This window comes from Paroedura picta, chromosome 7, assembly GCF_049243985.1.
Source record: "Paroedura picta isolate Pp20150507F chromosome 7, Ppicta_v3.0, whole genome shotgun sequence".
In the NCBI taxonomy this organism is placed as follows: domain Eukaryota; kingdom Metazoa; phylum Chordata; class Lepidosauria; order Squamata; family Gekkonidae; genus Paroedura; species Paroedura picta.
The window spans coordinates 64,053,544-64,065,751 of NC_135375.1; the positions used below are offsets into that span (position 1 = coordinate 64,053,544).

General features: G+C 43.7%; 1 protein-coding gene across 3 annotated transcripts; it reads right to left on the reverse strand.

Moving 5' to 3' along the window:
• Positions 1–3,384: 3,384 nt before the first annotated feature.
• Positions 3,385–11,567, reverse strand: CTSL (cathepsin L). Of its 3 annotated transcripts, none has more exons than XM_077344602.1 (8): positions 11,417–11,567; positions 9,363–9,495; positions 8,125–8,247; positions 7,888–8,043; positions 6,687–6,911; positions 6,297–6,465; positions 4,496–4,613; positions 3,385–3,889 (listed from the first exon to the last, which is right to left on the reverse strand). In XM_077344602.1, the coding sequence occupies exons 2-8, from the start codon at positions 9,486–9,488 to the stop codon at positions 3,790–3,792; spliced, it is 1,017 nt and encodes a 338-aa protein (XP_077200717.1). In that variant the 5' UTR covers positions 9,489–9,495; positions 11,417–11,567; the 3' UTR covers positions 3,385–3,789. The 3 variants fall into 3 exon arrangements, with proteins under 3 accessions (XP_077200717.1, XP_077200719.1, XP_077200718.1); XM_077344604.1 differs by lacking the exon at positions 11,417–11,567 and adding an exon at positions 10,967–10,986; XM_077344603.1 differs by lacking the exon at positions 11,417–11,567 and adding an exon at positions 10,527–10,688.
• Positions 11,568–12,208: the final 641 nt, after the last annotated feature.

A 12,208-nucleotide genomic window follows, 5' to 3' on the forward strand; every position in this document is an offset into this window, starting at 1 on the left:
CAGCAAGAGCTACTACACCTGGATCCAGGGCAAGGACTGTGCCCAGCCTGCACAAGGATTTCCTTATTCTCAGTGAACATTCTTTCCAAAGTACAAATTTAACTTCTTAGTATCAAGACGACTGTGGGTTCTATTCTTAAGTATGGAAGATACAATGCAGCATAGCCTACTCACATTGGGGGACCTTTAATTGGAGTAGGGTATGCCACAGTGAATCCTCCATACTTAGGGATAGAACCTACGGTCATCTTAATACTAAGAAGCTGATTTGTACTTTGGAAAAGAAGATTCTTTGATTTGATGGAGCCCAGACATCAGTGCCTGTCTTCTACTTTTCGCTACATGCAACTGATGGATCATTCACCTTTTTGGTTGCCCTAATGGGGGAATGTCCCCCAGTGAGGGCCAGCATGCCATCAGAAGAACAATGCAGTTCTTACATGGCATGATGCCATGCACACTGCAAACATACGACTTCCAGGAGTCTGGCAGGGAGGTGTAGCCAGCTGCCATTACTTCTTTGGTTACTTGAAGCCTGAAGAATATTTCAGGGGTTACTCCTATTCACACCGTTCCAAGATGAAAGGGAATTCTTGTCCAGCCAGGAATGTAGAAACCCTTCTGTTTATATGACCATTGAACTGGAGTTATACAAAAAGCAGCTCTCACCAGTATTAGAATGCCAGTTACATCAAGGTTTTGAAAGCTGCGTTTTCACACCACAGAAAACACATGTGACTATGCGGTATGAAATTCTCTGCCATAGCATGTATCCAGTTTAAGTGTGCAAACTGATGGATCTTCCAGACTATCCCAGACTACTCAACCTGGATCAAAACAGAATTTCCTTAGACTGTCAAATGAGACCACAGCCTAGTTGCAAGTCATAAACTTAACTTTGTTTTCTAAATGATGTATCTCATGAAAGATAATTTATGCTTTTGACCAAACTAAAAAACTGAAAACAAATTTCAGAAAAACAGAAGTTACAGATTTTGAATGTATAAACTGGTGGCCATTTTTCACTTCACAATGGAATGCAAGTCATCCAAATTGACAACCTGAGAGCATAACAACTTGTTCAATCTAAATTCCTAAGAGCACTATTTGATACCCCGAGAGGAATCCATAATAGGATGCTGAGGCAGGAAGCAGGCTTACTTTGGGTAAGGGTCTACTTAAATTAACCTACTGGCTTAATTCCTGCCTTGTCGGCATCTGTTCCACACCCACAATAGTCACTCAGAGTCCTGGACAAACTGATCCAGCTAGATCCTGAATAGCTTTTAGAGAGCAGGTACATTAAAGTAAAAAGGCTGATAAGACAGCGGCCAACAGATATTGAAACTCAAAATGAACTGGCTGCTTTACCTCCCTTCTATAAGAACTCAAAATCGGACTCCATCATTTCTTGATAAAATCACAACTCATAATTAAGATGGGCATTTTCCAGGGCTAGATTTAATGCCATCCCCCTTGGCAGTTTTACAGGGCAGATTTTATGGCACCCCCATGATCATGAGGCGTTGTCTTTGTTCAGAAACCATTCAGACAATCGGCAGTGTTCTATTATTTTGCCCACTCTATGCTGAAGAGAGGAATTTGTTAATCATGCCCCTCTTCACGCATTTCTTCCCTCTAGAAAATTCTTTTAAATATTCTGGAGGTCTGATATGAAGACATCTTGTGGATGATGAACACATTAGAACTGCATATATGGTGGCAAAATTCTGTAACGTTATGATTTGCAAACACAAAGCTCTTTTAAACAGCTATGTAATTCTCTGATTATATGTTAATTGTATCATCTTTTTGAACTGTCATTATTAACCATCTATGCCACATTGATATAATCTCTATGTATTGTGATATTTTACATATTTGTTGGAATGTACTGGTCAATGGCCCATAAATAAATTATTGATTGGTCACTTCAAACTTCTCAGAGGTTGGTTCATTAGAGATCTTATTTGGTACTTCATGAAAATCTTTGCCCACCATTGACATTCCAAGTTGAATGCCGCTAGAGGAAAATGTATATCTGAGCCTTTTAAAAGTTCTATTTATTGTGCCATCAAGTCACTGCTGACTCTCAGGAAATCCTCATAGGGTTCTTAAGGCAAGAATTATGCAGAACCAGTCAAATGACTGCTTGAGATACCACAATGAAGGGGATACTGGTGCACCCCAGGGCTCCGGTGGCTCCCAGTCATGGAAGGGGACTAGTGTCAGTGTCTGGCCTCCCTCTGCATATCAACACTGTTTTCCTTAGTTCTCCCACCATGATACTTACCAATGTTTAGCTTCTAAACTTGAGGCCAGTGGCACCTTTAAAGCCAACCAAGTTTTATTAAATATACAATATAAACTTTTGGGTGGGCTATTCAGGCTGCTATTTACTTTTAACTAAATTAATAATTTCTAATATTAACTAGCATCAGCTTTCCTTAACTGAATTTGAGTTGGTTCAATAAGAAGTTCCCAGGCTCCAACTGTGTGCAACCCAAACATTGAAAATACCTCCATTATTTCACTGCTAAAGAGGTAAGCCATTCTGTAAGCAAGAAACCCATTAGAATGTCTTTTCTTTCAGGGCTAGGATTTGAGCCCAACAGTACCTTAGAGACCAACATTATTTTGGAAGTGTAAGCTTTTAGGAGTTAAAAGCTGCCTTTCTCAGATATTTGATGAAGCTTTGGACTCAATTATTAATATCCCCAAAACCTTATTGCCTTTTAAGGTACTCCTGGACTCTAATCTAGCTTTCCCTACTATTGCAGAGCAATATTGTGATGTATGTTTCTTTAAGGTAAGATAAGCACTCTCTGACATTATCTTCCCTTTAAGCCTATTTTAATTTACATTTTCATTTAATTCTGCTCTTCCCTTAATGGCTCAGGGTAATTTTCTGTTTGGGTTGCAGGTGCAGGCAAAGCTAAAGATACTTTGATTACTTTAACAGAGTTGCCATGTTGGTCTGCAGTGGAACAGTAGCACCTTAGACACCAGCAAGCGTTTCAGAGTAACTACTCTTGACCTAGGTGGCCCAGGCAAGCCCAAATCCATAATAGAAGCTAAGCAGGGCTGATCCTGACTAGTATTTGAGTGGGAGACCTCCAAGGATTTGGATGATAGTTCCTCCAAATAACACTAGGGGTCATGATGCAGAGTCAGGAAATGACAAACCACGTCCCAATGTCCTTTGCCTGGCTACCAGAATATCCTCAGATATCCTGGCTACCCTGCACACTTCATACAAATAGCCTTTTCCAACTTTCTGACTATGGAGGAACCCTTGAAACACTTTATAGGCTTTGAGAAACCTGGAAGTGGTGACAAATTGCAATAAAGCTTTAAGCAAAAGTAGAGTATAACAGACGAAGCTTATCTGGATGTTGAAATGTCAAGTGTTTATTTTTCAAAGCAAACTTTTCCATGTGCAGGTTTGCCATTAAAAAACAAAATAAAAAAGTATTTTTCAGCTAGGCTACACCAGTGTGTACAATAACACTTACATTTAATTTAAAACATGAGTACACTGCCATCAAGTAAACGTCAGAGTTCAAGGTAAAAAAAATAATCAGAGTCGTATTTTGGAAGAAATAGATAGTCACATGTATTACCAAACATGTGCTTGTCAGTTGAAAAGAATCCCTGGTGCTGAAATACAGGAGATCTGCAAGTCTGGTCAAAACCTAGCAAACGCTGCCAGTATTTCCTCTTCCACCAGATTGGACCAGGATAAGGACAACAGTAGTGGATGTTCCAGTGGCTCTTTCTTCTGCATAATTATACAAGAGGGTAACTAGCTGCAGTAGCTATCCCACAGTGGTTTTTTCTGTCTTTAGCCATATAGATATATCCTTTCTCACCCCACTTTTCACTCCAGCTGAAAGAATGAAGGAAATTTGATTATAACAATTACCTGGGGAAGTTATGGTACCTTTTTGCTATAATACAAAGCAACTCCTAATGCCTGAAACATTCTCTGCTCTTGTACAGATAAATAGAGTTTGCGTAACTGAAGAACTGGTCTTTTCTCTTGCCTCCCATCAAACTGGAACGATTGCATTAGAACAGCCTATACCCTAAAAGCCAGCTTACGGTATGAAAATACATACTTTGCTGGGCCTATCTTCCAATGTGTTGAATATGTCTGTGCCCTGACACATATCATGCCCTTCCACCACAGTAGAACAAATGGCCACACTTGGGACAAGCACTATAGAAAACAAGTTCATTTCAAAGCAGCTCCCAGTTAGTTAGCAAGTTACCTATCAAAACAGAGTTCATGTCCAAATGCTTTTCTCCACACAAATATGAATGTGTTGGGCCAAATATAAATGTGTTGGGTCAAAATTCCTCTTAAGTTATCTGAAAAGCTATTAGCCCACAAAACTGTTCATTATCCTATCTAGCTACACATACCTATTTTAGGCCTTGAACATTGTAAAACAGAAAAGCAATGGAGCAATATAAGTCATTCTTTGGATACCTGTTTTTAACAATCCAGTATTTTTTCCCATCTTCATCTGCACCCTGAAAGCCATAACCAACTACAAGCACGCCATGATCCAGGTCTTCACTACTGCACTGTGGTTCATAATAAATACCTAGAAACAGAAAAGTTGATTTGTTTTCCACAGAGGGAAACAATGAACATTTCCTTATTCTATATTATGTTCAAACCACCTAGTCCCATACTGGATATATGGGTAAATGTATGTACAATCTGTGTATGGGGCAGACTTTCCTTATACATGTACTAATTCTTAAATTACGTTCAATGAATGAAGAGCTGAACTGACATTGCACATTTATTCAGCACAGGTCCAGTGTGTTGGTTCTTTACTAACAGATGAAAGAACATACAAGCAGGATGGAACAAGGCTAAATACTAGTGTTGGCATTCTGTCCAAGATGATAAATGGAAACAAAAGCTGCACAAAACTTCAGCTCAATATGGGCAAACTCACACCCAGAAAAGAATGTGAGGGACAAGGAGGATTGATTTCTTCATGCTGGTTCCATGGAAAGAAACATGGTATCAAACAGACCAGTGCTTTTTTTGAAATAGACCCAACAGCCTATCCCTCCCAGTCCAATAGCTCACTTAAGTCTTGTTTCACTTCAGCAGTTCTCAACCTGGGGGTCGATCGACCCTTTTTCCAGGGGTCGCCGCTGCCCCTGTTGCCTACCTAATGGTGTGAGGGTTGCGTGCAGCCGCTTTGGCGATCATGGAAGCCCGAGGCGGCCGGTGCCACTGGCCCCCCTCCCCTCCATGGTGCTGGCCCCCTCAGGCTTCCGTGATCGACATCATGCTGGAGCATGCAACCCTATGACCAACCCCCTTTGAGTTGCCAAGGCCGCTGTGCCACCACTGCTGGCCTCAGCGACCCAAGGGTCATGCCATCAGGTATATTGAGAACCGCTGCTTTAAAAGGCAAGAACACCCCAAATGCTGTTCTATCCCTGTCGGGGGGGAGGGGAAGTGGAAGAAGGGGTAGGTCTGTTCTGATTTGATATTAAGAAGTTTGCCAGCAAGCCAAAAGTTTATTGAGCCGTGAATGGAAATAAGCATTTTCCCTTAGAGGTAACAGATTTGTTCTGTACCTAATATTTAGATAGCAGTGAGTTCAAATGTGTTTTCTGGTGCCAGCTTCCTTCTTCACCAAAGCCAATTTTAGCTTGATCGCATTGGCACAGTTAGTACTCTAGAAAAAACTAGGAAATATCACCTATACCTGAATGATGCGCTCTGTAACTGGAAGAATGAAAAATAAGCCCACTATGTGGAGATGGCTGTTAACTACTATGGAGAATTGGCAGATAATACACTGAACAGGAGGTATCTCTAGAAATACCCATTTGGAAGCAGTTGCCTCCATTACTGGATAACATTTGGTTTGGAATTTCCTGGTGTTTTGCAACTAATTCAGTTCCTCATTCTCTGGTTGGCTATGCCCTTCCCACATGGCAGCCATTTTATGGGGCCATCACTAGGGTTGATCTAAAGCAGTGGTCTGCAACCTTCTTGAGGCTGCAGACCGGCGGCAGGGAGGGCGATCGTCCGGCCATGCATGGGGGGGGGGGGAGAGGGAGCTGCGGCCCGGTGCCAGGGCCTTCGCGGCCCGGCGGTTGGGGACCACCGATCTAAAGAACAGCAGTCAATGTAACTCATTTTAAATGGTCATTACTTTCTTTGAAAGAACACCACAAAAGCATAATGCTTCACTCAGTACAGCTATTCGATTTAATATATGCACACACTTTCATAGATTTGGATAAATTCTTACCTGATTCATAAAATTGGAAAGATGTGTGACCAGCATCAATAGCCACAGAGACTGGCCCCACAGCAGCCACTGCCTTCATGAGGGCCCTTTCATGTCCTTCTGGGATGTCAACATAGCCAGTGTCATTGGCAGAATTATACTCAGTCTTGTACATGCAATCTTCATCATCCTGGGGTCGAAAGGGATCATTAGAGGTCAGATATCAAGTTGTGACATAAATAACATAAAGCTTGTCTATTCAAAATGTTGTTCAAATAAAAAGGCACTTAATACTATTAGGCTCAGCGTGTCTCTGATTCCTTATTCTCATCCCCAGATTTATATCATTTTACCCCCCCCCCCCCCGGGATCAAAATAAGAATGAAATCACCAGTAAACAAGGCATTTTACCTTTGCAATGTATGGATATGATTCCTCCGAGTCAATGCCTCCATTGTCTTTGATGTACTGGAAAGCATGATCCATGAGGCCTCCATTACATCCCTCATTTCCTTCAGGCCGAGAGCAGTCCACAAGGTTTTGTTCACTCAGAGAAACCAACTTGCCCGTTTTGCGGAAGTGTTGTCCTTCAAGGGCTCCAGTTGTGCTGAAAGCCCAGCAAGAGCCACAGTCTTTCTGAAGTTAAGAGGGGGAAAACAGACCTTGGTTAAGGCACTTGCTTGTAGTTCTATAGCACAGAACAGCCCAGTTAAAGGATGTGCAAGTAGACACTGAAAGATCTTGCTGAGTCCCTCAAGTCAAAATGGATCTTCCTGAGCCCGAAAGACTAGCAGTCTGGTTCAAAAGGCAGATTCAAGTAATCATAACATGGCCAGAACATTGGAAACCTTAAGTTATGGATCAACCTTGCCCACTGCTTCATAGCAGCTCTTCACTTGTTTACAGCTCTATAATATGGGAGGAGTTCTTGCCTAATTTACATTACCCAAGCAATAAGCCCTGACCAAAGTGCTTTGGATACTTGGTGCCTTTTCCTAAGCTAATTGTGAGCATTGCTAATGCCTCTTTCTATTCTCTTCCCTTCCTCCTCTCATTAAATGCCTACTCAAAACCCACCTTCCAGACACTGCTTGGGAATACCAGTGAGCTCACCTTTTCTGAATCCTCACAACCCCATTTTATCCTGCCTCTTAAAGCTATGGACAGGAGGCTGCATTACTTTGTTCTCTGCTTACTATGTCATCCATGGAATCAGACAACTGCTTAAGAGCAAAGTTTAAAAGGTGTCCACCTTTGCAGCCATAGCATTTTGCTCAGTCACCACCTCCCAGCAAGAACAACAGTCAAAGACTGGTGTGGAGGGGAACATCTCTAGCGATTGCTTTACTGTAATTGTAATACTGAAATAAAAAAACAATTCCTGCCAGGTCTAGCTATAGAAGAGATGTATGTGCAAATGGACACTATAAATGCCTGTTTAAGAAACCCAAATATGCCATACTGCATTATCATCTTTGTAAGGTAAGAAGAAACAGAACAGGGGCTTTGATGATTCTGCCAGAACCAGGGAGAAACGGCTGCTCCACACCCCATTTAACTAAGCTATTTCTCATAATCACATGTTCCTGAACACAGGAGAAAAGATGTATACCTGATCCTTCACAGGAGTTACATATCCCTTCTCTCTCCAGTCAACAGATCTTGGTGCCTCAAAGAAGTTTGGCTCAAGAAACTGTGATCCCACATTCTTTCTTTTTGATTTGTTGTATTTAAATCCATTCATCACCTGTCTGAACTCTTCATTAGTCTGAAGAAAGAGGAAACACATCAGCAGGCCCATCTATATTGCTACTCATACAATTAGTCCTGTAGCCTTGCTCATACCTACCATATCTCCAAAATGATTCATTCCCAGTCTGTAGCTGTGTTTTCCCATGCTGTGGTCAAGGTTATGCAATTCAATCATTTTTAGGTTCTTCTCCCAAACCAGTCTCCTCCATCCTTCCTCCTTCTACAAGGGAAGAGGCAAAATTTGGTCTTCAACAATAAAAACATGGATTCAGTTCAAAGATCATATTAACTATGGTGTCTACCAAGTAGCTTAGAATGCAAGTCATGGTTAGATCCTCTAGTCTAAACTGTTCTGCAAGTTCTTCTGGAGCAGTCTAGGGGCCTAGACAAAACTGGTCTCAGAGCTTGGAAGCTAGGCATAACTAGCCACAGTTAGTGTTTGGTTGGGAGATCAGTAATGAAGCATGGAGCTGCTATGCAAACCACCTCTGATCCATCTCTGGAGTCACCACATGCTGGTTGTGACAATGGCAAATGTCCACATAAAACACAAGGGCTTCTGGAGTTTGAGCAGAAACAATGGTTTGCTAATTCGGACTACATGACGTTCCCTTAACTAAGATTGACTCAATGTATGATTTATGAAAAACATAAACATTGCTGATATAAAAATTGCTTCAGTGAAAATATTTCTAAGAGTTTCCCATTTCATGTAAATTATCAATTTTAGAAGTAAAATGAAAATCTTTGATCCAAAAAAGGATCCTATTAGGCATAGATTGTACAGACACTTACTATGGCTATAAAAAGAACATGCTATTCTAACTATAACTTCTTGGACTACACCAAGTTTCAATAAAATGTAAGATGCCTCCATTAACCACGAAGCCCTAAGACTTGCCATTACTGGACAGTTGCATGTATTGTTCCAAATAAGGCACAAATTCCTCAACCAGCAAATCTGCCAGAAAGTAGAAAGTACATCAAATCAATTAACTTATATATTCATTGAAATTTTTGATGCTGAGCAAGTTTCCAAACCCACCGCTTGTGTGTATATTATGCTGTTCCAGTAACTCCACAATCACAGTTATGTCTGTCATTGTTTCCAAAGTGGGGCGGGAGACAGAAGACAACCAGTCTTGACAACTGTTTTTACATTGACAGCATAAGTATCTTAGAGATGCTTTGGAACTTGACAGCAGAGTTCAGATAGGACATCTTTTGGGGCTCTTATGAGTCACGCACAAAATGTTTGCCAGAGCAATGTGCCGGAGTGTGCGTTATTACATGCCAAATCAGGTGTCACAGCACCTCTCTGCTACGGATGCTCACCTCATGGTATTTTTTGTTATGCCATGTCCTCCACATTTGCCAGTGATCATCCAAAGCAGGATCTACCCCTGGAGCTGCCAAGCACACACTCCAGGTCACGGCCAATAGGCACAGATATAAATTCATGTTGAAACTTTAAAAAGGAAAAGAAAAAGGTCTGGTTAGATGTAGAAATCTCCCTGTGTCAGTCCTCATACAGAGAAACAAACAGATTAGATACAGTCAACATTATTTGTTTGTCATCCTCACACAGACAGTTTACCATTGGCTCAGCACTCATCATACCACTAAGTGTAACCCTTTTGCTGAAATACCTGAACAATAACAGTCACAACTATGACAAAGCTTCTTTCCAAAGATCTGCTGTAACCCCCATCTCATTTCAAGCAAATGCCTGCTACTGTCTTCGCAACAGAGGTTTAAAGCAAAAAGAAATGTTAAACCCCGAACAGGCCACATAGTCTGAGAAACAAAACAAAATATCACAGTATTAAAGTGGAACCTTATTAGAAAAGTTAGATTCAGATTTCTGCGCTAGCAAGAAAAACCTTAATTGATAAGGACTAATACATTGCTTTATTGCATAAATTTTAACACTTAATTTTCCCAGAAAGCTTTCAACAAAATAAAGGATGTTTTTTTAAAGATCAGCACATAGCTTTGTTTCATCAAGGGTAAAACAGTAAGAAAACATCTCTGAATGGTGCATTCATTGGGGAGAAGACAAGGAACAACTATTATTATAGTTATCCACAGAAAAAGTTCTTATATTGACTGAGAGCTACTATTCTTCCTGCCATTTCATAAGGTAACAGAGGCAAGGAAGAGACGCGTTTTATTGCAAACCAGCAACAGCTACCCTCTGAAACAATCTATAAGAGCATTGCTAATGACAGGACTAGACTTTTTATTATTACTCATATAATAGTAGTTCACCAACTACTACATCGGCCAAATTTAAGCAATTCCTGAGCAATCCTTACTTTCCCAGTCAGCCAACTGCTTAATTCAACGAGATGACCCCACAACAGCTATGTACACCAACTTAGGCATGTCAATGAATTATCTAGAACCACAAGTGCCTGCATATCAGCAGCAAACTGGATGGGACTTCAAAGTAGAAATTAAGATTTCTCATTAGTCAAACATCTGTTTTTATTTTACCCGCTATCTAAGAGTTCATTCCAAGCAGAGCGTTTAATGCCCCACCAACAGGGGCAGAAATCACGCCGGGGATAGAATGGCGGACCCTTGACTGAGCCTCTCCGGACCGCTCTGACTCATCAGGCCTTTCCCTGGAATCACTTCCGCCGCCCTCCAAAGGCGAGGGGGGATGCGGCGCAGGAGGGCTCGCAGTGCGGCACGTGACAATCCATGGGCGGAGGAGGAGGGAGCAACACGTGACCCTCCCCCGGCGCCCATCCCGAGATCGTCTGGCCCGGTGTAAACAAACTCTTTGGCTTCTGATCCGGCGCCGGGCGGGGGAGGCGGAAGGAGAAGCCACATTCCCACCCCACCCCCAGCACAGTGCAAGCACCGGCCGCGCCAGGCTCCCTAAGAATCCTATGAGGAGAGAATCAAAAAGGAGGACGAGGGAAACCTACCCGCGGCACAGGGAGGGGCGGCCGAAGGAGCTACGACATTGCCAAACAGCGGCGGCGGGAGGTGGGGAGAGGGAGCAGCTCACCAGGCAGGGAAGCGCCGGCGGCAGGGACGCAAGCCAGGCTGCACATCTCCTCCCCCCCCCCCCGCGAGGGCAGGGCAAGGCACGGCAGCAGCCCCCAGGAGCCCCTCCAGAGACTGACCCCGCCGCCCCCGCTTGGGGCTTCCAGAGCCCGCGACAGCCACTCGCTTCCATGGGCGGGTGGGAGAAGAAACACGGAGCCCTCGACCACCCCACGGAGCGGGGGAGCGCAGCGGGGCGCGCCCTGGCCAGCGCCAGGAAGGGCGACCTCCAGGGCATAGGCGGGTGGCCAAGCCCCTCCGGACGCCGCTCGCCCGGCGGCCAGAGCATCTGCCCGGCCAGAGCTGACTCGCGCGCGCCCCTGACTCACCTCGCCCCCAAGCCGCTCGCTCGCTCACTGCCCCGGGCACCCGGGCTTTGCTATAAGCCGCCCCGGCCAGGCTGGCCCAACCCCTCCGGCGCCCACATTGGCTGCAGAGCGCTAAGGCGGAGCGAGGGCTAATCCTGCGAGGGTGCGTGACTCGCTGTCCCGTGATGCCGCCGATGCCCAGACTGGAGTGCCGGGAAGGGAGGGGGTGAGGGCAACGTTGTTTACTGGAGGGGAGGGGAGCCGGGGCCAAGGACGCTGCCTTGCCTTGCCTGTAGCATCTTGGAAACCTGAACGCGCTTCTCTCCCCCCCCCCCCCCAAAAAAAAAAAAAACCATATCAGCATCAAGGAAGAACGACAAAAGAAGCGCAATGGAAGCGTCAGGGCATACGGGTTTCCTTACGCCTCAGTTCAGCTCTACCGTTCAGCTATGCCCCCAAGCCTTTGGGCATTCCTCATGGGCGAAGACAGCCACCCGCCCTGCTCGAAAGCAAACCATCCTTACTAAGCTTCCACGTGTCCAGGTTTCATCACCGAAACTCAAGTATCAGCACCTCTGTCACTTGCTTCTATTTGCCACAGGGAAATGTGGAAGTGATTGAAAGGAAGTCAAAATGACAATGCTGCTTCACTTTCTCACGTTTTCTCTCCTCCTCTGGATTAAGTTTGCCCAGGAAACCCAAGGCTATGCATCTTTATCCAGATATATAAATCCTATTTATTTCAGTGGGATTTGCTTCTAACAGCATAGGAATGCAAAGTTAGTGTCAATAGATTTTAGTAGTAACCATTCC